This window comes from Alosa sapidissima, chromosome 21 (genome assembly GCF_018492685.1).
Source record: "Alosa sapidissima isolate fAloSap1 chromosome 21, fAloSap1.pri, whole genome shotgun sequence".
Taxonomy (NCBI): Eukaryota; Metazoa; Chordata; class Actinopteri; order Clupeiformes; family Clupeidae; genus Alosa; species Alosa sapidissima.
The window spans coordinates 19,516,468-19,540,391 of NC_055977.1; the positions used below are offsets into that span (position 1 = coordinate 19,516,468).

Consider the following 23,924-nt stretch of genomic DNA (forward strand, 5'->3'; position numbering starts at 1 on the left):
GCGACGGAGGATGTTTTTATAAAGACTTGGGACATATCAGTGGAAACATTAGTAGTATCTGAATATTTAAAATCCCAAATTTAATACACTCCATATGAGAAGTTCGTTAACACATGCAACACCTATCGAACAAATACTATTATTTTGTATATTTGTGACCCGGAAGTTAAGACAAAGTTCTTGCAAAAGGAAATAAGAGGACGAATTTATGTCCACTGTGCAGCTTACAGGTTAGTTTATTTTGACAGTTTTCCGCTGGTTGGATTTAACATAGCAGTAATTACAGATAATGTAATGAAACTAAGCATTAAGCAATGCAATTATTTGTAATGGCCAGAGCCTTATAGATATCTCTAGGGTCTGGTAAAGGCCATTCAACTTGTCAGGGTAGGTTAAGTAAGTCAGGTATCTTTCCTAACAGTACACGCTGATCCCTATTTCTTCAGTGACTTGGAAAAATATTACTGAAAAACCAATATGTGTGATTTGACCTAATCTAAAAAAAAAAAAAAAAACGTATGCATCAAGTTTCATAGGGCTTTAGGGTTAAACAAACCTTTGGGAAGCATACAGTCAGTGAGGGTTGAAGCAGATAGTGTTTACAAAAGTTTGAGAGGACAAATTCATGTCTTGTGGTTTATTATTTTAAATAATAATAATAATAAATATATTATTTATTTCCACGTCTGATGTGTTTCTAGGTGTGAAGACCAAGTGGATGTTTGGGCTTCGTACCCTATTTGGAATTGGGTTCCTTGTGTCAGCACAAGGAGGCAAAGTCTTATCCCAGAGGGCATGCTCCCTCTCCCAGAGTCTCACACGCGCAGAGTCGTCCTGTAGAGCACTGCACAGCATGTCACACCCAGTGAAGTATCTCGGGTAGGAATCAAACAAAGGAACACAAAGCCTGTATTTCCTGTTGTGAGTTTAAGAAACTAGTCATAGTTATGTGGGGCAACAGATCCTGATGTGGTCCTTTTTCAGTGCCAACAGGGTGGAGTGCATGAAGCTCCCATCTATGATCAGCCACAAAAGGCTCCTACCTATTCTCTTTTATGGTGTTCAGAGTCCAAAACACAGTATAAATGGTTGTATTGTGTTGTGTGGTAGATGGCAAGTTAATAACAAGTAGATGATTTGTCAGCAGTGTGCTCTTGGTACACTCTTTGTGAAATGGAAACTTTTATTAATGTCATACTGTGTGTAGTCACCTGACACTGACTTTCTGCAATGAGGATAAGTGGAACCAAAGTCAAGTTATGTGTGTAATTTCAAGCACAAAAGCTAACCAGAATAAACTCAAAATGAGCCACATAGCCAGAAGGGCAGATTATCATTAGTCTGTCCTCTGTTCACAGACAGAAAGAAGCTCAGGGCATCGATGAGGAGCTCTTCTCCGACTACAGCTTCAGTGTGGACCAGCTCATGGAGCTGGCTGGACTTAGCTGTGCAACAGCAGTGGCAAAGGTGAGACACACACCTCAGCTCAGAAAACAGGGAAATATTATTGCAAGGAAAGTCCTGTCTAACGACATGATATAAAATATATATATATAGATATATACAGTATTTATTATTATTATTATTTATTTATTTATTTATTTCGCTCTACAGGCCTATCCTGCTGAGTCTATGGTTAAGGCAAGTCCCACTGTTCTGATTATCTGTGGCCCTGGGAACAACGGTGGAGATGGCCTTGTCTGTGCAAGACACCTTAAACTGTTTGTGAGTAGTGATTTGCTTGATGGATTCTTGCAAGACTGACTTGTTTCTTTTAAGAGTTTTCAAGATTTTGAGTATTTTGTATTTAATGTGACTTGGAACAGAGTTCTTTTAAGTTTGTCTCTATTAGAATAAACTCTTGCGCATCCTACAGGGTTATGAGCCCACTATACTGTACCCAAAGAGGCCAAACAAACCCCTGTTCAACAGCTTGACCATCCAGTGTGAGAAGATGGGCATCTCCTTCCTTACTGAGATGCCTGAGGTATTATTCTCTATTCAAACACACACTTGTGGGCGGAATGTGCCTCTGGAAATGTTTGTGATGAATGAATGAGATGGTTTAATTGGTTATTATACTTTTCTCATAATATCTTTAACTGACTCTTTCCAATTGGTCAAAACGTCAACACAGTTCATCAAACCTACTATCAAATGTACCTGATATGATCTGAATAGATTTGTGGCCATGTGATGTGTTTGGCTCTCTCTGATCAAATTCCTCCCATACCCCAGGATGAGGTGATCGAGGAGGCCTACAACCTGGTAGTGGACGCCATCTTTGGTTTCAGCTTTCAGGGTGCAGTACGTGAACCATTTGGTGCCATCCTGTCCACACTGAAGAAGATCACTGTGCCCATTGCCAGTATCGACATCCCTTCAGGTAAGACCAGTATGTGTGTGAATAAACCATAAATAGAATAGACACATTGCATTATAGAAGAGTTATGTTTAGTTAAATCTTAAACATTAGCTATTGAATTAAGAATGTGTAAGTGCTTAATCAAGTTATTATCAGGCAGTGATAGTTGACCAGACATAACTTGCAATGGTGTTCAGATGAGATGATATACTCCTTTTGGCACATTATGTGCGTCATTTAAGAAAATGTGTACATATTCAGTATTGGAATACTAATAAGTCTTAAAAAAAACAATACATACCTGTAGGTTGAATAAAGATGCACGTCATCGCAGATTTAAAAAAAAAAAAAAAACAACTCACCTTTCTCCCTTCCTGATTGACAGGCTGGGACGTGGAGAAGGGAAGCCCAGACGGAATCCAGCCTGACATGCTCATCTCCCTCACCGCCCCCAAACAAGCCGCCACCCAGTTCAGGGGACGCTACCACTTCCTGGGGGGGCGCTTTGTTCCCCCCGCCCTTGAGCAGAAGTACCAGCTCAACCTGCCTAAGTACCCCTCCACTGACTGTGTTTACCAGCTCAACTGAACTGACAGGGACTGTAAACAGGGTCATTCAAGTCCCCATGTTCCCCTGGGGAACATGTTCTACTCCATGGTGTAGGAATAAATCATCAAAGGGTTATCCTAAATGAGTATGAAGAGTAAATAATGTGGTAATTCTAATGGATTATGTAATTATAATGTATGAAACTTTTTTCTCTCTCCCAGGTGTTTGGTTTGTGGTAGTTTTCAATGTAGTTCGTTGACACTGGTCTTCATGTTGCATTCTGTGACTTCTTACAGAAGGCATATGCCAAAAATAAAATGAAATACATCTGCAAGACATGACCGATTATTGAGACTGTACAGGTATTGCTCCAGGGGTGGATTTTCTTTGATCAGAATAAAAACTGACACAATTAGAAGTATTTGAATTTGAACCAGTATGTCTGCTTGTTCATGAGCTCCCTTATCAATCATTTTCACTTGTACGCTGGAGTGGCGTTGGGCCTCTCACTTGCTATCCGATTTGTTAAGTATATAAGTATAAGTATATATACTCTTTTGATCCCGTGAGGGAACTTTGGTCTCTGCATTTTTCCCAATCCGTGAATTAGTGAAACACACTCAGCACACAGTGAGGTGAAGCACACACTAATCTCGGCGCAGTGAGCTCCCTGCAACAACAGCGGCGCTCGGGGAGCAGTGAGAGGTTAGGTGCCTTGCTCCAGGGCACCGGTCGGGGTTCGAACGGCAACCCTCCGGTTACAAGTCTGAAGCGCTAACCAGTAGGCCACGGCTACCTATGTTCAATACCTCCTTTCTAAAAGCATAACTTAAAGGAGAACTCTGGCTAATTTTCACATAGATTTCTGTTTCCTTCCTTCTGTTTCTGTACTGTCGGTATGAAAAATGAGTTGCTGCAGCCAACAGCTAGAGCAGGCAGGCAGCTACAGTGCTACACTCTGGGGGCATTTTCTTTTAGCATTTCCCCCCGTATCGACAGTACTCTGCCCTCGAGAAACAGATTTATGTGAAAACTTTGGCAATTTTTTCTTTTAACACTTAATACAGGGTCGCCAAAGTCATGGGATATCTGGAATATCCTGGCATTTCAAAGTCCAGACATGGAAAATTAGAGGATCTTTGGGCCAAGTCATGTAATATCTAGGAATTTTGTTGGTAGCATTTGTCAAATGCATTGAGTATTTTTCTCTTCAGGCAAGATACATATGGGCATGGAGGTGAATAATTGTGCACTATATTTAAGCAGTGCAAGATTAAAAGTGTGTAAAACAAGGTGGCTGGTGTCTGCTGGACGCAAAAGCAATTGTAGACGTAGACTGTGAAGGCAGGCACAGACCAGTGATTGTCTGAAACAGACAGACCACAACTTGTCTATTATCTGATGCAAACCACAGCTTGTTACCATAGAGACACTTGTTTTTTAGGCTGGTCTTTGCCAATGGTCAGATTTCCCCTGTGGCACCTCACATGCTGTCTGGGCCACCACAATGTTGTCAGAACTGAACTTCAGAAACATCTGAAGTCAACTTAGAAAACAAAGGAACAGAGAACTTTATTGAATTTTTATTTTAGGTCCCAAAAAACCATAATAACATTATATCAATAATATTAATAAAGAAAAATCAAAAAGAAATAAAAACAAACAAAAAAATAAAATTAGCTTAGTTTCCTCAGCCTTTTGTTTAAAGCCAATAGAAACGCTGCATGTCCATATATAGGTAAAGGGGTGTGGCTTCAAGCTAAGGCGAGATGTCCTCTGAGGTGCCAATCAGGAATGTTGAGGTGGTGGGCGGTGCTTGGTGGCAGGGGAGGTCAAGGGTGAGCCTTACAGGCTACTGTTGCGATACCTGAGCAGAACACAGAGCACAAGTTACATTCACGTCATTAACTTCTACTGAAGCCTTACTTTTACCACAGAATAGTTTCAGCCAAGTCAACACCTACAACCTGCCTATTGAGGCAAATGATTTACTTTTGATCATTTCTGTGCTCAGATAAGATTGGATACTCGCATCACACATACACACGGTCCTACACACCTGCTGCGACTGTGTCTCGGGGCCCCTGCTAGCCAGACGGCTGAGAATGTTCCTCTCAGACATCTGCAATCTCACAGCGACAGGAGGTATCCGGGCAATGGTTGCCGGGAGACGGGTGACATCCGCCTTCATGTCACTAAGCAGCTCCTCCAACTGTTTCAGCACTGACATAGACACGAGAGAGGGTGAGTGAACAAGTCATTACAAAGTGAGAAAACAAAAACAAAAAAAAGTTCTGTTCGGTATTTAATGTTCCCAAATTAATAACATCCTGGTCAACATAAAGTTTGGTTTTACATCACGACCCACCTCAATCAATCACCGTCACGTCAGAGACGACTTTAAGTAGGTGACGTCTCACCTTTGTGCAGGACGGCGTTGGCCGGCTTATTCCCGGACATGGACTCTTTGCTGAGGTGCTGGTGCGACTCGGCCAGGCACTCCACCTCACTGAAGCGTGTGTTGAGGGCCATGCTGGGGTGGGACGGGTCCTCCGTCATGTTCAGGTAGGCCGCCCGGCGCAGCTGCTCTTCAATCACCAGAGCCTGTTCCAACAGCTGCAGAGAGGCAAGAGAGAGAGAGAGAGAGAGAGAGAGAGAGAGAGAGAGAGAGAGAGAGAGAGAGAGAGAGTTTTGTTTAGTCAGCTAGGCTGAGAAATCGGAAGGTGTGTCTTCAAGGTTCTTCAAGCCGTTGTCCCACTAACTCAAGTCATCCACAAAGAAAGCGTACCTTAAACCTCCTGGCCAGGAACTTGTTCTTGATCTCCAGGAAGTTACCGCGGTTCATCTCGCCCTTGAAAGGCTCATTGAGGATGGCGAACCTCACATCATTCTGGATATCCTGCCAGCGGGCATAGCCATGTCTAAGGAGCAATGAGGTTAAGGGGCATCTCCAAAAATGCTTTTACTGTGTAGAACAGACACACACACACACACACACACACACAATGACCTTCACACACAACAAAGCTTAAAGGATACTGAATGATCCCGGCCAGAAGCCAGTAGTCATGACGACGATGCCAGATCTCATTGGTCTTCTTTGTAACTGTGGCCGCCCGCTCCTCATTCTGCCACAAGGAATGCAGCTCTGCAGAGAGACAGACAGAGACAGAATATGAGCAGATGATTACGAGCAAAAGGTTGGGACTGTGGACCCAATCTCAACAGGCCAGCAAAGAATGCCAAGAACAGCATTATCCAGTTATCCACAAGACAGATAAACGTGAACTCGGAGCACTCTGAGCAAAGAAAACACGGGTACAGGTCATGAAAGACCAACATAATACAGAATGAATTGAGAAAAAAAAAAACGAGGAGACAAACAGACACATACAGGTCAACACAGAGACAGAGAATGATGTTTAATTAGGACTAACTGACCTGTGAAGCCTCCGTCGGCGATGTTGAACATGAAGCGGGTCTTGGCCGTCTTCTTCTTCTCCTCGCTGGCCCCTGGAGTGGCCCCTGGAGTGGCAGTGTCGCCATTCTGCAGCTTCGCTGGCTCCTCCGTCTTCACGACCTCCTTCTCATCCTTTGCATCTGAACACAACACACGCAAGTCAACAACTGCTGTGCTGAGGCCAGCAATGGTCCCATATTACTTATATTTACATTAAGAAGCATTATGAACAGTAATGCAGGTGTGGCAACCGCAATTACCTTTCTTGTCGGGTGCAGGAGTGGTGTCCATCTTTTCAGGCTTGTCTTCCTTTTTGTCTTCAGCTACAGCACAAGATAGAAACAAATTAGCATGTGAAGCAGACTGTTCCGAGAAAATATTTTTTGTGCTATTCACAACACCAGATACTATTGAACAAAAAAGTGGCTTCCATTCACCTTTAACCTCAGCATCTTCCACCTTGCCATTTGACCCATCTGGCTTGCTGTCCACTGCTGCCTTTTCTTCACCAGCCTCTCCGCTCTTCTCTACTTTCTCGCCCTCCTCCTTCTCTTTTTCCTTCTCCTCCTTCTCTTTTTCCTTCTCCTCCTTCTCTTCTCCGTTGTCGGCTTTGTCGGTTTCCGTGGTGCCGTCAGCCTCCTTCTTCTCAGACTCTTTGTCCTTCTGTTCAGCTGAAGGTTTCTCCTCCTCGTCAGGGATGGCAATGACCTGAGGTCAATAGAGTGGTAATAATTGTTAACAGTTCTTTCAATTGTTAAGGCACTAGGTACTGGATGTGGCTACACTTAAATAAGTCAACAATAATGATACTTTTGAGGAGCTTGCACACTGCTCCAACAAATACCAAACAAACAAACATTCCAAAGTTGGCAGCTGTTGGAAATTGTCAGTTGTTGGAAATTGTCAGGTAGTCTTTAGAATGTTCATAAAACCAACTGTCATGTCAAACTCTAACGACTCCATCCAACAAATGCCAACAAACGACGGCAAACAGACGGCCAGCCCACACTGACCCAGCTGTTGGTGTTTGTTGGAGCAATGTGCAATCTACCCAAGGCGATTCACTGCTAGAGAAGCTATGTGGACAAACTCCTTTGAAAGGTCAAATTTTTTGAATGTGAAGGCTCACCTCTGACTCTTCTCCCTTTGTCTCTTTCCCGTTCTTTTCTACCTCTCCCTCCTTCTTCTGCTCCTTCTCTTTGTCGGCGGCGTCCTTGTTGGCATCCTCAGTTTTGGAGGCATCCTCTGCACCAACAGTTGATAAAGGACAAAACCGCAGAGGTGAGCAACTCATTTAGGAACACAGGAACAATTTGTATAACGCACCAACAGAAGAATTGGGATTCCCTCATTGAGGAAAAAGGGGAGCTAAAGAAGTAAACAGTGGCCAACCTGGGGCAGGGGTATTGGGCTGGGTGTCTGCGGGGGTTCCAGTGGAGGGGGTCTTGCCTGGGGACTCTGGCTGAGCAGCAGCAGCTGCGGCCGCTGCCTTCTTGCTCTCTTCCAGTTCCATCATCCAGGGCATGGACCACTGGCCATTCACCTCCTCAAACTCCTGAACCTGTAGGGTCACAGACCAAAGAGTAAGGTCAAAGCAGGGTCATCAAAACTGTAGGTCATCATAGACAAGTGCACTTAACATCTTTATTGAAATTTGCCATTAAGGCAACTGAGACATGCCTTTTTGCGGATCAGTGACATCACACCAATACGTGTCAGAACATGTTGCCGTGACAACCCTTCCCTTGGAACACCGTCGGCAAAAGTCTCTGCGCCATCAGCACCGGGCTCACACAAGTGCCTCATGAAGAGCGACACATATGCCCTAAGCAAAGAAAAATCATACATTCAATTGGGTGGGAAAAAAGTCCAGGTCTAACTATGAAGCCTTGCGGTACTCCATGAAAAAGCCAAGATAGCGGCACAGTCACTCACTTGAACTCCTTCTCAGACTTCCCTCGCAGGTCCCTGACCAACCACTGGGTGGTGAAGGCATCCTGGGGTGGCATTCCGTAACGCATCACAGCATTCAGGAAAGCCTTCCTCTGCCTGGCATTGAAACCAAGCACCTGAGGCGAAAGCAAAAGGTGTCAGTCCAATCACGCATCACTACAGCAGCACATTCATACATACAGTTTCAGAGAAAAGCAGAGTTCCAAAGTACTTTATTGTCATTGCCACAAGAGCAACGAGACAGATAAGGCAGTACCAGACTGCAAAAAATCCTAAATTGCTGTATCCAAAACACAGTTACAGCAATAATAAACAGCAAATATAATAAATAGCAAGTTCTAAAAAACAATACACATTTCAATAATAGACAGCGTAAAGTGCAAGAGTTCTGTCCAGGTTCATATTATGTGTGCTTGTGTGTGCTTGTGTGTGTGTGTGTGTGTGTGTGTGTGTGTGCTTGTGTGTGGGAGGGAGGGCTGTCGTTGTCATGAGTTAGTGATTATGTGTGACTGGGGGGGTTGAGCTGTTGATAAGTCTTATTGCATGTGGCTAAAAACTCTGCTATTCTGGAAGAGTGTGGTGCTCCAGTTGAATCTAACCTCAATGTTGCCTCCAACTCTGGCCAGCAGAGGGGGCAGTGGCTTGTCTTTGTCATTCCTCAGGCCCTTCCTGTTGGGTCGTCGCGAGTTAGCTGCAGGAGGAAGGAGATAACAGTTTTACAGAGGCTACATTAAAAAGCTTTTGTACTCTTACAGTTGCAACCCGATAAATGATGTTAACACAGGTCCTGAATCAGAGACTTAGGGAATACTACAAGTCCACCCTATACACAGTAGCAGCAGGTTAAGGTGGTGTACCTTCGATACGCTCATCAAAGTCTTCATCACCCTCCTCAGACGCCACTGAGTAATCAGACTGGTTGTCAGACTGGTCATCCTGCCAATCTGTAGAGAATGGGGAAGGAAAAAAACAAATCAGACAAGAGCACAGAATGTTATACACGTATAAAAAAAGTAGAATTGTAAAGTCGGTCTACTAGTATCTACACAAACATTTCTACTTTCTAATAGTGATTGAGTGTTCACCCACCAACACAAACAAGTACCCATAAAGAATCATGAGGGAGTTTATAGCTAAGGTGCTTGTAAGTAAATAAATGCAAGTAAAAGCAATAAAAAAAATAATAAACAGCCACAGCCGACCAATTTAATAGGCAACAAAGGCATGTTTTTGTCTGAGTGAGCAATTCCTGTGTGCCCGCAGGTTACTGCAGTAAAAGGTCTGAAAGGGTTTTCTTAAGGCATGTGTGAGCACTCGCCGTGACACTAACCATGCAATCATCCTCAGATCATGCATGCAATGAGGTTAAGCCAACTAAACTGAAAAATGCAATGCAGAAAAAAGAAAAAAAAAAACACACAAAAAAAAAGAAAGAAAGAAAAAGTCCTAAACCCAAATCACACATGGACCACTTCTCTACATACCTACATGCTTCTACTCAATGGTAAACACAAAGACAAACACAAAGGGGGATGGTTAGAAGGTAGTAATGCCGCGCAGAGCCGTTTGTTACCCCGTCTACTACCTCGGTCCTCCTGGGAGCCATCGTTGTAGTTGACCTGCTTGCGGATACGTTTGCCTTTGCCCAAATTGCGGGCCAGGTCTTCCTGCTGCTGCTCGTAGTGGTGCCTCAGCAGCTTCTCCCAGTAGTCTGGGTCCACACTCTCCTCCTGCTTAATAATCTCACGCTGCACCTCTTCTTCCTGGGAGAACAAACGTTGGGAAAAAATTTTTTTTGAAAATTGATGGGGAATGCCTGGTCACAAGTATGATATTGCATTCCCAAAGACATTTGGTGATCTCTTATTCCTTAGATTTTCTTAAATGCTTAAAAACCCGCAAAAACATGCAAGATATTCAACTTCTCTTGTGTAACCTTTCTGGACTTGTTTAGAGTTGGAAGGGTCGAATGCTAATTTAAAGTACTGACCTCCTCATCCTCATCCTTCACCACGTACTGGGCCACCTTGAAGGAGCTCAGGTATTCGTTCATGCTCTGGATCTCAGTATCATCATCAGTGGCGTCCTGGTTGCGGTCCAGGAGCCGGTCAATGGCCTTTTCATCATAGTGGATGACACTGCTGTCCTCCTCTTTGTTCTCTCCTGCGGAGAAAGAAATAGTTACGTTTGTTGTTTGTGACGGATAACATTTCATTTTTCTATATTACAGTCTTTGTGCTTCAAGCTGGGTGATGATGGATTTCTAACCATCTAGCTCATCCTTGAAAAGTTCCTCTGTTCCGAACTTCAGAATGTCATCCAGCTCCTGCTTGGACATGGACCCCGTTTTGGAGCCAAGACCTGGACGCACCACCAAATGGGTCAACATCATCTTTTTCTTTGCCACCTGAAATAAACAGAAAAAAACACAGATCAGAGGTATTGCCAGGTATCATGGAGGTGTTGCTATATCATGGTATTCCATTTTTGGGCGCAACACAGTATCTGAGAATTGTGAGTTGTGAATTCCTTGTACCTGAGTAATTCGCTCCTCCACAGAGGCCTTGGTGACAAAACGGTAGATCATCACCTTCTTGTTTTGGCCAATACGGTGAGCTCTGCTGAAAGCCTGGTGAGGAGGGTGAGAATAGAGCAGAAAAGATTAGAATCATAAACGTTTTTTGCCTTTTGCCTCATCATTTCAGAGGGGATCAACATCAATGTGAACCCACAAAAAGCTCTGAAAAATCAGCCTAAGGTGCAGTCACTGACCTGAATGTCATTGTGAGGGTTCCAGTCGGAGTCGTAGATGATGACTGTGTCAGCTGTGGCCAGGTTGATACCCAGACCACCAGCCCTGGTAGACAGCAGGAAGGCAAACTGGATCGCACCCGGTGCTGAAGGAGAACACAGAATGTTACTAAAGCACATGAGTCAGACTGAACTCTGATAACTGGATAAATCAGGTGTAAACCAAGCTTTACAATGTCTGGTAATGCAGTTGGAGAGTGTTAATTCACTCAGTTTTAAATACGAGGGGGTTAGACAGCTAAGAGGCTAAGCGATAATGAGGAATTCTTACAGTTGAAGCGGTCAATGGCTTCCTGTCTCATGCCTCCAGTGACGCTTCCATCGATACGCTCGTACTTGTAGCCTTCATTTTCCAGGAAGTCTTCCAGCAGGTCCAACATTTTGGTCATCTGGGAAGAACATACCAACAGGTTAGTGCCTTTGCTGAACAAAACTGTTGTTCAAAATTGTAACAAAAATGTACGTAACATAATATTATAGAAAAGCAAATATGTTTTGTTTTGTAAATATAAGTAAATTACAAAACACAAAACACATGTTACACACAGTCATACCTGAGAGAAAATAAGCACTCTGTGTCCACCGTCCTTGAGTTTTCTAAGCATCTTTTGCAGCAGGAACAGCTTTCCAGCAGCTTTGGTCAAGGCATTACCTTCGTACATGCCATTGGGCATCTTTGGAGCTTCCTGTTTGAGAACATCAATCACATGTTTAACACTGCGTCTTAATTTGTAGCACACGTTCATTCAAATATTCCTATGTAAATATCCATGGTATGTTCACAAGACAATAGTTCACATAATTATGGATCATACCATTGCGGCCGCGGGAAACAGGTAGGGGTGGTTGCAGCATTTCTTTAGGTCCATCACCACGTTGAGCAGGGATACCTGATTACCACCTCCACGGGTGTTCAAGGCCTCAAAGTTGCGAGTCAAGATGAACTTGTAGTATTTCCTGTAGAGACACGACACATTTTAAACCACTTCAAATAAACCATATAGTCTCCACTAATGTGGAGATCTTGACTGGATATTTTGATTGGTGTGAATATTTTCTATTCCGTGTTTTATTCAACACCCTCCCATCCATCCTCTTTCACGTACTTTTGCATTGGGCTCAGCTCAACTCGGACGATGAGCTCCGTCTTTGAGGGCATGTGTTTGAAGACGTCCGCCTTCAACCTACGCAACATGTGCGGACCAAGCATGTCGTGCAGCTTCTTGATCTGGTCTTCCTTGGCAATGTCGGCAAACTCTTCCAAGAAGCCCTCAAGGTTACTGAGATACGAAGAGGGCCAGCAGTTAAGATATTGTTTCTGTACAGTTTAAGATAATTTCTGTACAATACCTCTAGGGTTTTTGGCAAAGCCATAATACAGATTAAAGGCAGCACGCTCACACTCACACACACACACACACACTTACTGGAATCTCTCAGGCGTGAGGAAGTTAAGCAGATGGAAGAGCTCTTCCAGGTTATTCTGCAGAGGTGTTCCGGTCAACAGCAGCTTGTGTTGGAGAGGGTAGTTATTCAGCACCCTGAAGAACTAGAGGAGAGAGGAGCACAACAGAGTTAATTCAGTTCATTCAAGGATCATACGTGTAGCTGATGATTTTGAAATGCCCCCTTTGGAGGTCTTAAGATTTATTCATGCCAATTCATAAGCTTGCTTTTATTATGCTCATTATTTGGATCAGGAGTCCCCATTCTTTTTCATTAAACTCTCACATAAAGAGGACCAGCTGTATTACATTGTCGTATGAACTCACCTTGGACTGGTTGTTCTTCAGCCTATGGGCTTCGTCCACTACCAGGCAAGCCCATTCGATGGAGCCCAGGATGGCCATGTCGATGGTAATCAGCTCGTACGACGTCAGCAGGACATGGAACTTCACCTGTGCCTCTTTCTAAAGTAAAAAGAAAAAAAAAAAAAAAGTCAGGGGAACCATTCAAACTCAAATCGACAGGCAAGACAAGGAACGAAACTCACCAAGGAGAACCGCACCCACAACCTTGCCATCCTAGTTATTCTATAGACCCTTCTAATCTGTTCCTAGAGGATTTTCGATTTATTTAAAACGTTCAAAATCAACATAGATACTTTGAAATTAAAATGAAACGGACTTTAGTGTAATGCTCTACAAAATATCGATTTTTAACACTTGAGACCAAGTTATCATGAGTTGCCTTATGAATGTAGTTGAAAGAGTCTATAAATTAGTATTAGTCTGACACACTGAAATCCTCCCTTCATCCTTGCCCTCCTCACCTTCATTCGAGAGGCTTTCTTGCCGGTGCGGATAGCGTTGTCCTCGAAGGAGAACTCATTCTCACGGATGACAGCCCTGCTGTCTTTGTCACCCACATAGGTAACCACGTACATGTCTGGGGCCCACAGCTCAAACTCACGCTCCCAGTTTATGATCGTGGACAAGGGGGCGCTCACCAGGAACGGTCCCTTAGAGTGACCCTGGAGGTGGAAAAAAGGAGAAAAGGTCATTCTCAGGGATAACTCCAGGATCCCTTAAAATTGACCAAAAGTAATAAGGCTTGTGTTTTTAACAAAACTGAACAGCATCATTTGACAGACAGACACAGCCAAAAAGCTTCGTCCTGTCTCAAGTTTCACCAGTAGGTGGCAGAAGTATCTCCATGCTGGCTCAGGGCCAGACCCATTCAAGCTTGACAAACAAAATGTGGCCACTGATTTTCTGGATTACGCTCTTATGCAGCCCATAGCATTAGGATAATGCCAAATTCATCAACATCGTATCAAATGAAAGGGTACCGATATTGTAATATGGTCATATACAATTCCCCACAATGTTGGCTCAGATAACGTGGATGTTTGCCGAGGATAACGTTGCGTGAAAAGCTGGGCACAGCTGGCATTATAATAACCACAGAGATTTCAGCAAGAAGACAGCTGATTAAAACCTGGATTATAATGGGAGAACTGAAGCGGAATTGTGGTCTCATAGAGCCATGGGCTTGTCATGTTGCATGACAACCTGACAAACATTTGAGGAACTCCGGCTTTCATTTTGAGACCGAAATGAAAATAAAACGGAGCATATAAGATGCAGGTTACAAAGTTTCCCATTTTTTTATGGCAAAAGCTTTTACAAAACTGCAACAGCTGTACGTGGATAGATCAGTCAGCATCTTCATCAATCATCCTCTTAAATAGACAGATATCTTCCAAATTTAGAAGAGCTCTTAGCGTATGCTTGCTTTAATTATTCAGTACTCTGCTTGTAAATACAAACAGAAATAAAAAAAGACAAATCTATTAAGGAGCACTACATGTTTCTAACCCCCAAAGAAATAATGAGTTGTCTGACTACAATATCAGTTTAGACCTACAATGCATCAGATCACCTTGACATCTACATGTTTTTCTACCTCACATTCACTTTCTCCATATCTCGCACGCACACACACACACGCACACGCACACACACCTCCTTATAGAGAGAGTAGAGGAACACAGCGGTCTGCACGGTCTTTCCCAGACCCATCTCGTCGGCCAGGATGGTGTCTGTGCCCTGTGCCCAGGAGAAGCGAAGCCAGTTGAGACCCTCCAGCTGGTACGGGTGGAGGGTACCACCTGTGGAGTCCAGGTACTCGGGCTGGCGTTCAAACTTGATGGTGGGCTTTAAGGGACAAACAGGGGAAAAAAAAAAAGTGTAAGCACTTCTAGGACAAGTTACACATTGTGCAGCAATATTTGGATGGACTATTTTGCGCCTGTATCTTCTCTCTCTCTCTCTCACACACACACACACTTACATCCACCACTGGGTTCTCAGGAGGCCTGTCGAGCCTCTTCATTTTGCCCTTAATCTTCAGCTTCTTGCCAGGCCTTCCTTCATCTCCCATCATCAGTTCCCTAATACACAATCACAGACCATTAGACCAGACCATTCTTTTATGTTTTTTTTGATAATGCTATTTTACCTACGGTCCTTTCTTCTAAACATTATCTGTTGTTTACATATTATCTATGTAAAGCACATTGAACTGCCTCTGTGTATCAGATGTGATGTATAAACTAACCTGTAAAGTCAATGCATACCTGTGGTGCCAGTACTGCAGTTTATAAGTGTCGAACTCAGGGACCTCCATGTCCTCAGCCTCCCAGGTGGCCTGGTCATAGGGCAGGTCTTTCCACTTAATCAGGTAGTGCACGTTGTTCTTTTTGTCCACACTGCACACACAGGTAAAGGATGGAGAATTGCGGGTAAACAAAAGGTGAGATTAATTATTAGTCAACCTGGTCATCTCACCTTTCCCTAGTTATCTTTCTACTGAGCTAACCAGCTGCTGCTTAACAGAGTGTGTGTGTGTGTCTGTGTTCGCTCACCTGTGGTTGAGAATGCGGTGGAGCATCATCCACTCCATCTTGATGCCGTAGCGGTAGTATTTCTCCTCCATCTGTGCATAGACGGGGTCTTTGTTCTTGCGTTTGTCACTCTTATCCTCATCGCCCTCAACACCAAAGTCAATGGACGGGGGCTCGTCCATGTCGTTCTTGCGCTGGTAGTTACGGAACATCACCTGACAGTGCAGCTCCAGCTAGATGGGGAGGGGGAGAGCAAATTGACTCAATTTCAAACGTTTCAAACTCTTCAAACTTACTGAAGAGAAATATTTACTAATTATAAACCACTAAGATGAATTAAACTGTGTGTCCATGGAAGTGTTTTGTCATGCATTTACTGAAGACTGGTACAATATGGATGCATAGATTACTTGTAGGCCAGCCAAAAGAGAGCATGATCAACAACAGGATTATGTGTGGAAATATGCAAGTTGTGTCTACACACATCCAGGTGGGCTTACCTGTAGCTCCGATACCCAGGAGCAATGCCAGTAGGACATGTTGTGCCACTTGGCGAAGAACTCTCTCTCTGCGCGGCCAGCCAGTGGGGGAGGGTCTGGCTGGTCAGCAGGGAGATCAGGAGGACGGGCCACGGGGGTCGGGGGTGGAGGGTCACCCCAGCGCCATGTAAGGATCTTCTGCACCTTACCCTTCAGGGCCGGACACTGGAAACACAACGACACAATCCAGTTTTATGGCCACACCGAAAACATCGTTTGAAGTTCGTTCAGTTGCTTGTCAATCTAACTTGTATCAGATTGTGTAATTGACTGGCTCACCAAGCAGCGCGGGCAGATCCATTCTCCGTTGGGGATCTCGGGCAGGGGCGGGTTGAGGCAGTGGATGTGGTACGACGAGGGGCAGGAGTCGCAGCAGAGCAGCTCGCCGCCATCCTTACATACGCGGCAGTACTCCATGTGGTGGTCATCCTCCTCGGCGGCCGCCTCAATCTCCTCCTCAGCCTCCGAGCCCTCCTCACGTGCCTCCCACTGGATGCCCTCCTTCTCCTGAGAGGAGATCAAATACAGCGGAAAGGATGAGAGGGTGACAGAGCTAGTCATCCTTCAACTCTCCTCTGAGAATGACCCATTATCCCTTCATATTGGCACAGAAACTATGGGAGAAGATGGATCAACTGCGTGGAGTGATGTGTGGCTGTTATGATTTTAAAAACTCCAGTGAGGGCATAAACCACCACCGTGGTGTTTGTGATGTTCCCTTTTCAGTGTGGGGGGTTCCCGTTGTGTGTGTGTGTGCGCATGTGGGGGGTTCCGTTGTGTGTGTATGTGTGTGTGAGAGAGACTCACGCAGTGCGGGCAGCTCCAGGTGCCCTCAGGGGCTTTCTCCATATCAGGGTCCAGACACACCATGTGGTACGCTCTTGGGCATGTGTCGCAGAGGATGATCTCCCCACCCTGTTGACACACCTCGCAGTAGTCCTGGTGATCAGTCTCGTAGCCATCGCCATCCTCCTCCACTGAGGCAAGGAAAAGGACAAGTGTGAAAATGAACTTCAAAAACCTGACGATCCCTAAACATAATTACATTCACTAGTTCGCCCGTCGGCATGATTGCTATACTGAGTGTATAAGCTAAGCGCATGTTTGGCATGGTAGCTGGCCGTGGTCATGGAATGCCTGAAGCAGAGATTGCGATAGAGCGATGGCCGCTTGCACCCCCCCAGTGTAAGGAGGATGCGTAACTGGGCTATCAGTGAAATGGAGAAGTAAGGGGAGGAGGAGGGATAATTTTGCGAGCGCCGCGGCGTGTGACGTATGGATAAGGAGGCCGGCTTAAATACCCTGGCAGCGGAAGACAGGTGAGTTAATTGCTGTCAAATCATCCCTAAGGGCTCCTCCCGAACTTTGTTTAGAAAACATCATTATGAGTCAAGTCGCAAGAAAGATGTGAAGGGTTTGGTTCCAAAACACTATATATCCGGTTTTAAAAAACATTAAAGTCATGCTATTTAATTGTGTATACCAGGAAGTAATCAATCAAATTGCAAATTGTGTTGTTTTGATTAAGTAAAGACAAATCAAATAACAATACCCAAAAATATTTCTACTGAAATCACTTGGAAAACATTAATGAAGGAAAAAAAAAAAAAAGGTTTATGAAAATGCATTTAAATGGTGAATATGGCGTTTTGGAACCAAACTCTTCATGGGCTAAACTACAAGCGGCCACTCACCCTTCTTCTTCTTTTTGGTGGGCTTGGGCTTCTTCTTGGAGCGGCTGCTGCGGCTGTTGGAGCTGTCCGACACGGACACGCTGTTCATGCTGCCGTCATCAAAGTCACTGTCCACGTCCACGTCATCCTCTTCGCTCTGAGTCAGGACACAAGGTGACAGACTGGGTATGAGTAACCAGTTAATAATACCATATTTCTCTGACAGGGAGAGATCAGACTGACAAGAGTGTGAGTCAGAAAAGGTGAGAAACACAAAGTGATGTGATACAGGGTAGAAAGGAGTGTTATCCATCCAAAGAAAAGCAGGAAACAAGCCCTAAACACTCACCGAGGAACGCTTCCTCTTGCTGTTGAAGCCTCCCAGCTTGATCTTCAGTGGAGCCACCTTCTTAGCCTTTACATTCTTTGGGGTTGGGGGTTTGGGGGCTGGCTTGGACTTCTTGCGAGCATTAGGTCCTGTTGAGAAAATGATGGGATGTTCACAACTCTATACAAGGTTCAAGCCCACAGAACTCAGATATGATCCGTCAAACGGAACACATCTTCTGAATATTACAACTGAGCTGAATCAGATTGATAAAGTTACTGGTGCCTGAGCAGACAGGTTTAGGTCCCTCATGAACCTCAAGGGTCTCGGGTCATCTCACCTTTGCCCTCCTTTGTCTTTGCTTTGCGGAGCGGTGGGGCTGGAGGTGGCTGCGGTTCGGGGGGTGGTGGGGGTGCGAGGGTGGCTGCCGGTCCTTCAGTCACCATGCTCTCCACGGCGGCGGCTACGTTCGCAGCTGCCAGCGCGGCAGTGGCTGTGGCCGAGCCTCGCAGGGGGTTCTTGGTGCTGAACTCACGCCATTTGGCGCCAAGCACCATCATCATCTTGGACACGGCAATCTTGGGGTTCTTCGCTGCTATGAGGGGCCTGTGAGGGGGGGGGGGGGGGCATAGAGATGAGGTCAGGACAGAGTCAGAAGATGTGTCCACTTATGTCGAGTATTACACTAGCTTCTCTAAAAAATAATAACTTATCACTAATAGTGATACACACAAAAGCTGTGTAAAGACGCGAAAGCTTCCATACCTGACAAACTGGCTGAAGGCTTTGTAATTAGTGAGAGATCGGTAGTCCTCTTCACTGAAGACATGGTCAATATCCTCCATACCCCAGTCATCCAGAAGCTGAGATGAAGTCTTAGGCTCCTGAAGGGACAAGTCCAGATTTAATTCAAATTACTTACTAGGCCTAAGTGTCAGGGCACTGATGAAATTATAAACTTTAAAATTTGGACAATGTGGCATGCTTTCATGCGGGGAAATCTTTCAGATTTCATTCAACCTTTTCAAGAGAGGATTCGTTTGCAGAACAATAAAAAGCAAGCCTTACATTTTAAAGTTGGAATGGAATTAATGCTTTAATGCCAAATGCTTTCTGCTAAAGGGGGTTGAACTACATTTACAGCAAAGTTGCTTTCACTAAGGAACACATTTTGAAAAATTGCTGCACCTTCAAGGATGGTTCAAGAGCAGCCAACCAGCACTCACCGAGCTATCGTCATCGTCTTCCTCCTCCTCTTCCTCCTCCGCAGGCTCTTTCCTCTTGGCACTGGAAGACCCTCCGCTGCGCTCCGTGGCACCACTGCTCCTCTTTTTCTCTTTGGCGGAGCTACCGCGCTTCTTCTTCTTGCGCCCAGGTGTGTAGTCACTGCCCTCGCTGTCCGAGCGGACGCCGCCACCAACAGCCTCCTCCTCGACCTCCTCCCGCTCAGGACCTTCGATGGGCTCTGGCGAGCTAACCGGCGGGTCCTGCAGGACACACGTGGGACATTAGAAATGCAAGCGCTCATAAACATGTGCATTACAGGTTTGCACACAAACACAAATGGAATGAAAAAAATTCCACTCTCATATAGATGTAGACATATGCTCAGATAGAAATTTGCATTGATCAATACACTTATTACATGCATAAACACATCAACACAAGCATAGGTCGACAAACGTTCACATCACAAGCCCTAGGTGGTTTGTGTGGCTGTGACCACTACAAAGCTGAAAGAAAAAGCCATAAAGGGAACAGTAGGGAAATTGGGTTTAGATATGGGTAGTACAGCAGAATGGTGCTTGACTACTCTCAATGCTGCTCAGTACTGTTGCAGCTGTAATTTATCTTTGTAAAGGGCAAATACCATTTTCCCCATTTAGGATGAGCTAGTGGAATAAAACCTAAAATTACTGCTAGGTCACACTCCTACATCAGAGATGAATTATATATGAGTCAATCTCAAGAATTCATGTGAGAAATGGGGCAGAAAATGGGCCTTTATAGGAGATGTCCAGCAAACAAGGGCCCAATGCAAGTTAAATTTAGAAGACAGGAATACTGTGTTAATTCTGCTCCCTTGAGATGTGGCAGCTCTTGCCAAGAATTTGTCAGACTGCAGTCATGAGAATGACTGGGCCTAAACAAAGCTGCAATTTTCAGTATGGTGTTAAGACAATCTCAAACTTAAAGACTGTACAAGTAAACAGAGCAGGACCATTAAATCGGTATGGAGGGAATGGGTCCAAAACTCATAATTGTGCATAGGGCACAGATATTCACAAACACACGCACCTCGCGTCGTGGTCGTTGCCTCTTGCTGCTCTTGCTCTCTTTGCTCTTCTTGGCCTTTTTCTTCTTCTTCACCTTGGGGGCTTCGCCCTCTGACATGTCCTCCTCCAGCTCCTCCTCATCTGGAAAGAAGCCAGACACACAAAGCCTGTCAGCCCAGCCCCACACCACCTCACTCCCGACCGACCTCTGGGGCCGGCAGCACATTGTGGAATAGTTGTGCTAACAACCGCAAAAAGCACCAACATTTTACTCATGTCTTAACAGCACTAACACTGCTAAGTTGTCTATTGATGAAGGCGTAGAGTAGCTCTCAATAAAAAAAAGGATTCACTTTTATAATATAACTTTGTGACTGAAAAAGTGAAACATGTGAAATATGCAAAAACTAGTGTGATAAATGATGCACTTGAGTTTGAAGCACTTCTGCAAATCATATGTACCATGCAATAAAAGAACAAATAAAGAACTCGGTGCAACCTTGACAACCATGCCAGGCCCAAATCCTCTAATGTGAGGAATGCAGAGGAATATCAGGACAGGTCAAACTGTGGCACCTTCTGTAGGTTAGTGAATAGTAGTAGGTTGTTTATGTCTAAGATCTGTCGCTCAAGTCTGTGAGTGCAAAACTGGCTGGCAATGTTACTGACAATGTCATTCGGCTCTTGCGATAGGATCTGATAGAACATGACCTCCACCACAGTGACATGTCCCTAACAAGAGTTTCGGTAATGTCACAAGAGCAACAACAATTGTTCGAAATCATGAAAACAGTTCAAACCAGGACAACTTTAAGCAATGAACGGCAGTAAATTCTTAGTTGATCAAGAACTAAAAACGACATCAAGCACCTGGACACGGAAAGACAAATGCTTGAATGACACATAAAATGATATCCAAAAACAATAGACGCGCTGTATTGGATAATTAAGGTTAAGACTACCCGTCCTAACTCCTCTTGCATAATCGGTTACCGATTTATAACGTTAACCATGTTGGTTAGCTAACGTTAGCGTTACGCTTGCTGATGAAGAAAAATCCAAGGCTGAAGTCAGAAGGAGCGACCAACTCTTAAGTACTTAGCGCCATAGTATTAATGTTACTTATCCTGACAAATGCACGCTTAACAACGAACAAATCAGCTCGACACATTTGAAAACATTCAATGAAACACGATTTCTGTTTGTATCATGAAGAATAAAACTATTGTAGCGGTTGTGACAATGTTGTCAATTTAGGGAAAGCCCCTCGCGGCATTTTCCGGTTACCGTCGTCACATAGCCTACTACCTTGGAAACAGCTAGTGGTCTTGCAAGCAAAATTGCAAAACGAAGATTTTTCTCTGCTCTGGTTTAAACAACTGTTTAAATTAGTAGAAAATGACTTCCAGAGTCAAGTCTACCGCTTTCTGTCACCCGGCGTACATACACGCCAAACACCAACGTCATCAGCGTGCTAACCAACTAGCTACCAATCCAACAGAGCTCGCGGCGGTCCACCATCTGCACGCGAAAATACCGGTAGGCCGCAGTTCGGGAACACGGTGTGAAATAAGCATCTCTGTTACGTTAAGGTCATACACCAAAATGACCAATTCCCTTTTCGTGTGCTACAAATGTCAACAGCACGACTCGGAACATCACAGAGGCATTGCCAACATGGATGGATGTCGAAATGCGATGTTATGACACGGAGCTAACAAGTGAGCTAACTAGCGGATAACAAGCGATAGCCTAGCTCGCAAATGGATGAATCCGCATCACTGATCCGCATAGTTGCAGTTTGCCATCTTCGCTAACTGCTTGCAGCGATTGACTATCGCACAGTAAGTGCATGGCGTTGAGAAGTACTATAGTAATTCTCAAATTACGGATTAGTTGCACATATTCAGTCTTCTTAACTCCGACGAACTTTTACAAGCTTTTTCAGCCAAACCAGAATCTAGAGAGTTATGTTAACATACACATTAAGTACATAATCACAATGTTAACGTAACCAACATGACACAGAACGATGAAAGCTTCAAACACACATATTCGTCCGTCTACTGACTTAAATAACAAGCACAAACAAAAGTTTGAGATACTAACGTTATCAATGTAACAGGGAACTCTAACTGGTAAGCCGTAACGTTAGCCATGGACATGTCAAATACAGGCGTTGATACAACTTAAAACTTGGTTGCAGTTGCAGCATATATTGATGGATGCAGTGTGATTGTTTCAACCTAACCCAAGTTAGCCAGCTAGCCATCACACTTGTGTATGTTGTGCCAGCTAATTCAAATTACATTACCTTGAATCATGCTTCGTTTTTCAGTATGTCCAAAATCATCCCTCTCGTCTTCACTCCCCGACATTATGACTGTATTTTCACCTCACAGTGTGGGAAAATGTAGTTTGAGTAGTTTTTCCTCTTCGGCTTTCACCCAATCTTGCGTCTATCCAAGTCGACGCGGGAGGAGGGAAAGCCGGTGGCGAGGGGGTGAAATCAAAAAGAACAAAAAGCAAACGGAAGTTAATGTTGAGTAGGTTGAGCTCCAGGTGGACCTAGAATCTCGACCTACGATATTCCTTATTAAAGTAGTTAACAAAGTAACTACAAAAAGATCTAAAGTATCTAACATTAACGAGATAAACGCTAAGGAATGACACGAAGATGACAAGATATAGGCTACTTAATGCATCCTTTGCTTTAGCGGCCAAGCTCCTAGCGGTTAGCTAACTAACATTACCATACTGGCTAGCTACTAGATATATACCTCTGGCAAGCAGGCGACAGCTTTGTATGCTTGCTAACTCGCCTGTTAGCTTTACCGGCTAAATTCGGAGGCACGAATATGTCGTCCCGCCATGAATTCATTTTTTGTCTTTTGGACACGGGACACTAAAGTGTTCTAATGTCCGTAGTTTTACACATGTGATTCTAACATACTCGTTGAAACAGTAGTCAAAATTTGCAACAATGTACAGTTACTCACAGAACTTGAATGATCCCGTTGTTTCCGAAAAAAATGGATTACCTTATTTTGTAATTAACTCTTTACACACTAAAATATGTCGTATTCCTCTTACAGTTGTACTTAAGACTAAATGTATTTCCAATCAATTAAGCCGTATTCTAATGTTGGATGTTGTCCGGCATTTCATACGACGTCGCCGTCTCTCGCTCACTCACTAACACCCCTTGCATACACACAAAGAGATCAGGGGCCAGACATCCCATAATAACCCCCCCACATACACTTACCCCTCCCCCACTCTGCATAGTTACCTTGCAACGTACAGACCATAATAATCCCCCACATACACTTTCTTCCCCATTCCTCCGTGCCCCCCTAGCAACCAACGTTACCATAGAAACACTCACCCCCTCCCACCCCCACCCAACATCCCATAATAATAATGAGCACAGTCACTGACATCCCACAATAAGCATAACTCCAAAAAGAGAGAGCAAGAGGAAAAAAAGCTGTCACATGGCAACACCATGCCACATGACTACAAGATTTCACCTCCAATTTACTGTACATGTATGCAGACATACAGCACCATGCATTTCAAAATGACATAGTCTTAACAACACATGACATATGCACACATA

General features: G+C 44.3%; 2 protein-coding genes across 5 annotated transcripts; one reads left to right on the forward strand and one right to left on the reverse strand.

Annotated features, from left to right (window-relative positions):
- The first annotated feature begins 56 nt into the window (after positions 1-56).
- On the forward strand, positions 57-3,248 carry naxe (NAD(P)HX epimerase). Of its 2 annotated transcripts, none has more exons than XM_042077274.1 (7): positions 57-230; positions 702-879; positions 1,359-1,467; positions 1,615-1,725; positions 1,877-1,987; positions 2,239-2,386; positions 2,751-3,248. In XM_042077274.1, the coding sequence occupies exons 1-7, from the start codon at positions 209-211 to the stop codon at positions 2,951-2,953; spliced, it is 882 nt and encodes a 293-aa protein (XP_041933208.1). In that variant the 5' UTR covers positions 57-208; the 3' UTR covers positions 2,954-3,248. The 2 variants fall into 2 exon arrangements, with proteins under 2 accessions (XP_041933208.1, XP_041933209.1); XM_042077275.1 differs by lacking the exon at positions 57-230 and adding an exon at positions 268-387.
- A 1,234-nt stretch (positions 3,249-4,482) lies between these two features.
- Positions 4,483-23,516, reverse strand: chd4a (chromodomain helicase DNA binding protein 4a). 3 transcript variants are annotated; one of them, XM_042076515.1, is made up of 41 exons: positions 23,302-23,516; positions 22,617-22,761; positions 20,325-20,443; positions 19,253-19,513; positions 18,792-18,910; positions 18,367-18,632; positions 18,048-18,175; positions 17,720-17,855; positions 16,833-17,002; positions 16,305-16,532; positions 15,987-16,190; positions 15,508-15,719; positions 15,220-15,351; positions 14,934-15,033; positions 14,606-14,797; positions 13,411-13,611; positions 12,911-13,048; positions 12,566-12,687; positions 12,245-12,418; positions 11,954-12,095; positions 11,693-11,824; positions 11,410-11,527; positions 11,100-11,224; positions 10,864-10,956; positions 10,596-10,734; positions 10,318-10,490; positions 9,913-10,090; positions 9,185-9,271; positions 8,927-9,018; positions 8,310-8,443; positions 8,055-8,199; positions 7,767-7,935; positions 7,504-7,628; positions 6,812-7,082; positions 6,635-6,697; positions 6,356-6,514; positions 5,954-6,062; positions 5,703-5,835; positions 5,335-5,530; positions 4,974-5,137; positions 4,483-4,781 (listed from the first exon to the last, which is right to left on the reverse strand). In XM_042076515.1, exons 2-41 carry the CDS (start codon positions 22,678-22,680, stop codon positions 4,767-4,769), a joined length of 5,928 nt encoding a protein of 1,975 aa, XP_041932449.1. In that variant the 5' UTR covers positions 22,681-22,761; positions 23,302-23,516; the 3' UTR covers positions 4,483-4,766. The 3 variants fall into 3 exon arrangements, with proteins under 3 accessions (XP_041932449.1, XP_041932448.1, XP_041932447.1); XM_042076514.1 differs by having other exon boundaries at positions 7,504-7,619; positions 9,901-10,090; positions 23,302-23,515; XM_042076513.1 differs by having other exon boundaries at positions 9,901-10,090; positions 23,302-23,515.
- Positions 23,517-23,924: the final 408 nt, after the last annotated feature.

What these genes read in the sequence shown, in the direction of transcription:
- naxe (XM_042077274.1), top strand. Translation starts at nt 209, where the DNA reads ATGTCCACTGTGCAGCTTACAG. An exon ending in CACCCAGTGAAGTATCTCGG is followed by an intron (nt 880 to 1,358) that starts GTAGGAATCAAA and finishes CTCTGTTCACAG; the next exon opens with ACAGAAAGAAGCTCAGGGCA. An exon ending in GTGCAACAGCAGTGGCAAAG is followed by an intron (nt 1,468 to 1,614) that starts GTGAGACACACA and finishes TTCGCTCTACAG; the next exon opens with GCCTATCCTGCTGAGTCTAT.
- chd4a (XM_042076513.1), bottom strand. Translation starts at nt 22,680, where the DNA reads ATGTCGGGGAGTGAAGACGAGAGGGATGATTTTGGACATACTGAAAAA. An exon ending in CACCGCATTCTCAACCACAG is followed by an intron (nt 15,352 to 15,507) that starts GTGAGCGAACAC and finishes CTGTGTGTGCAG; the next exon opens with TGTGGACAAAAAGAACAACG. An exon ending in TGAAGAACAACCAGTCCAAG is followed by an intron (nt 12,688 to 12,910) that starts GTGAGTTCATAC and finishes TCTCTCCTCTAG; the next exon opens with TTCTTCAGGGTGCTGAATAA.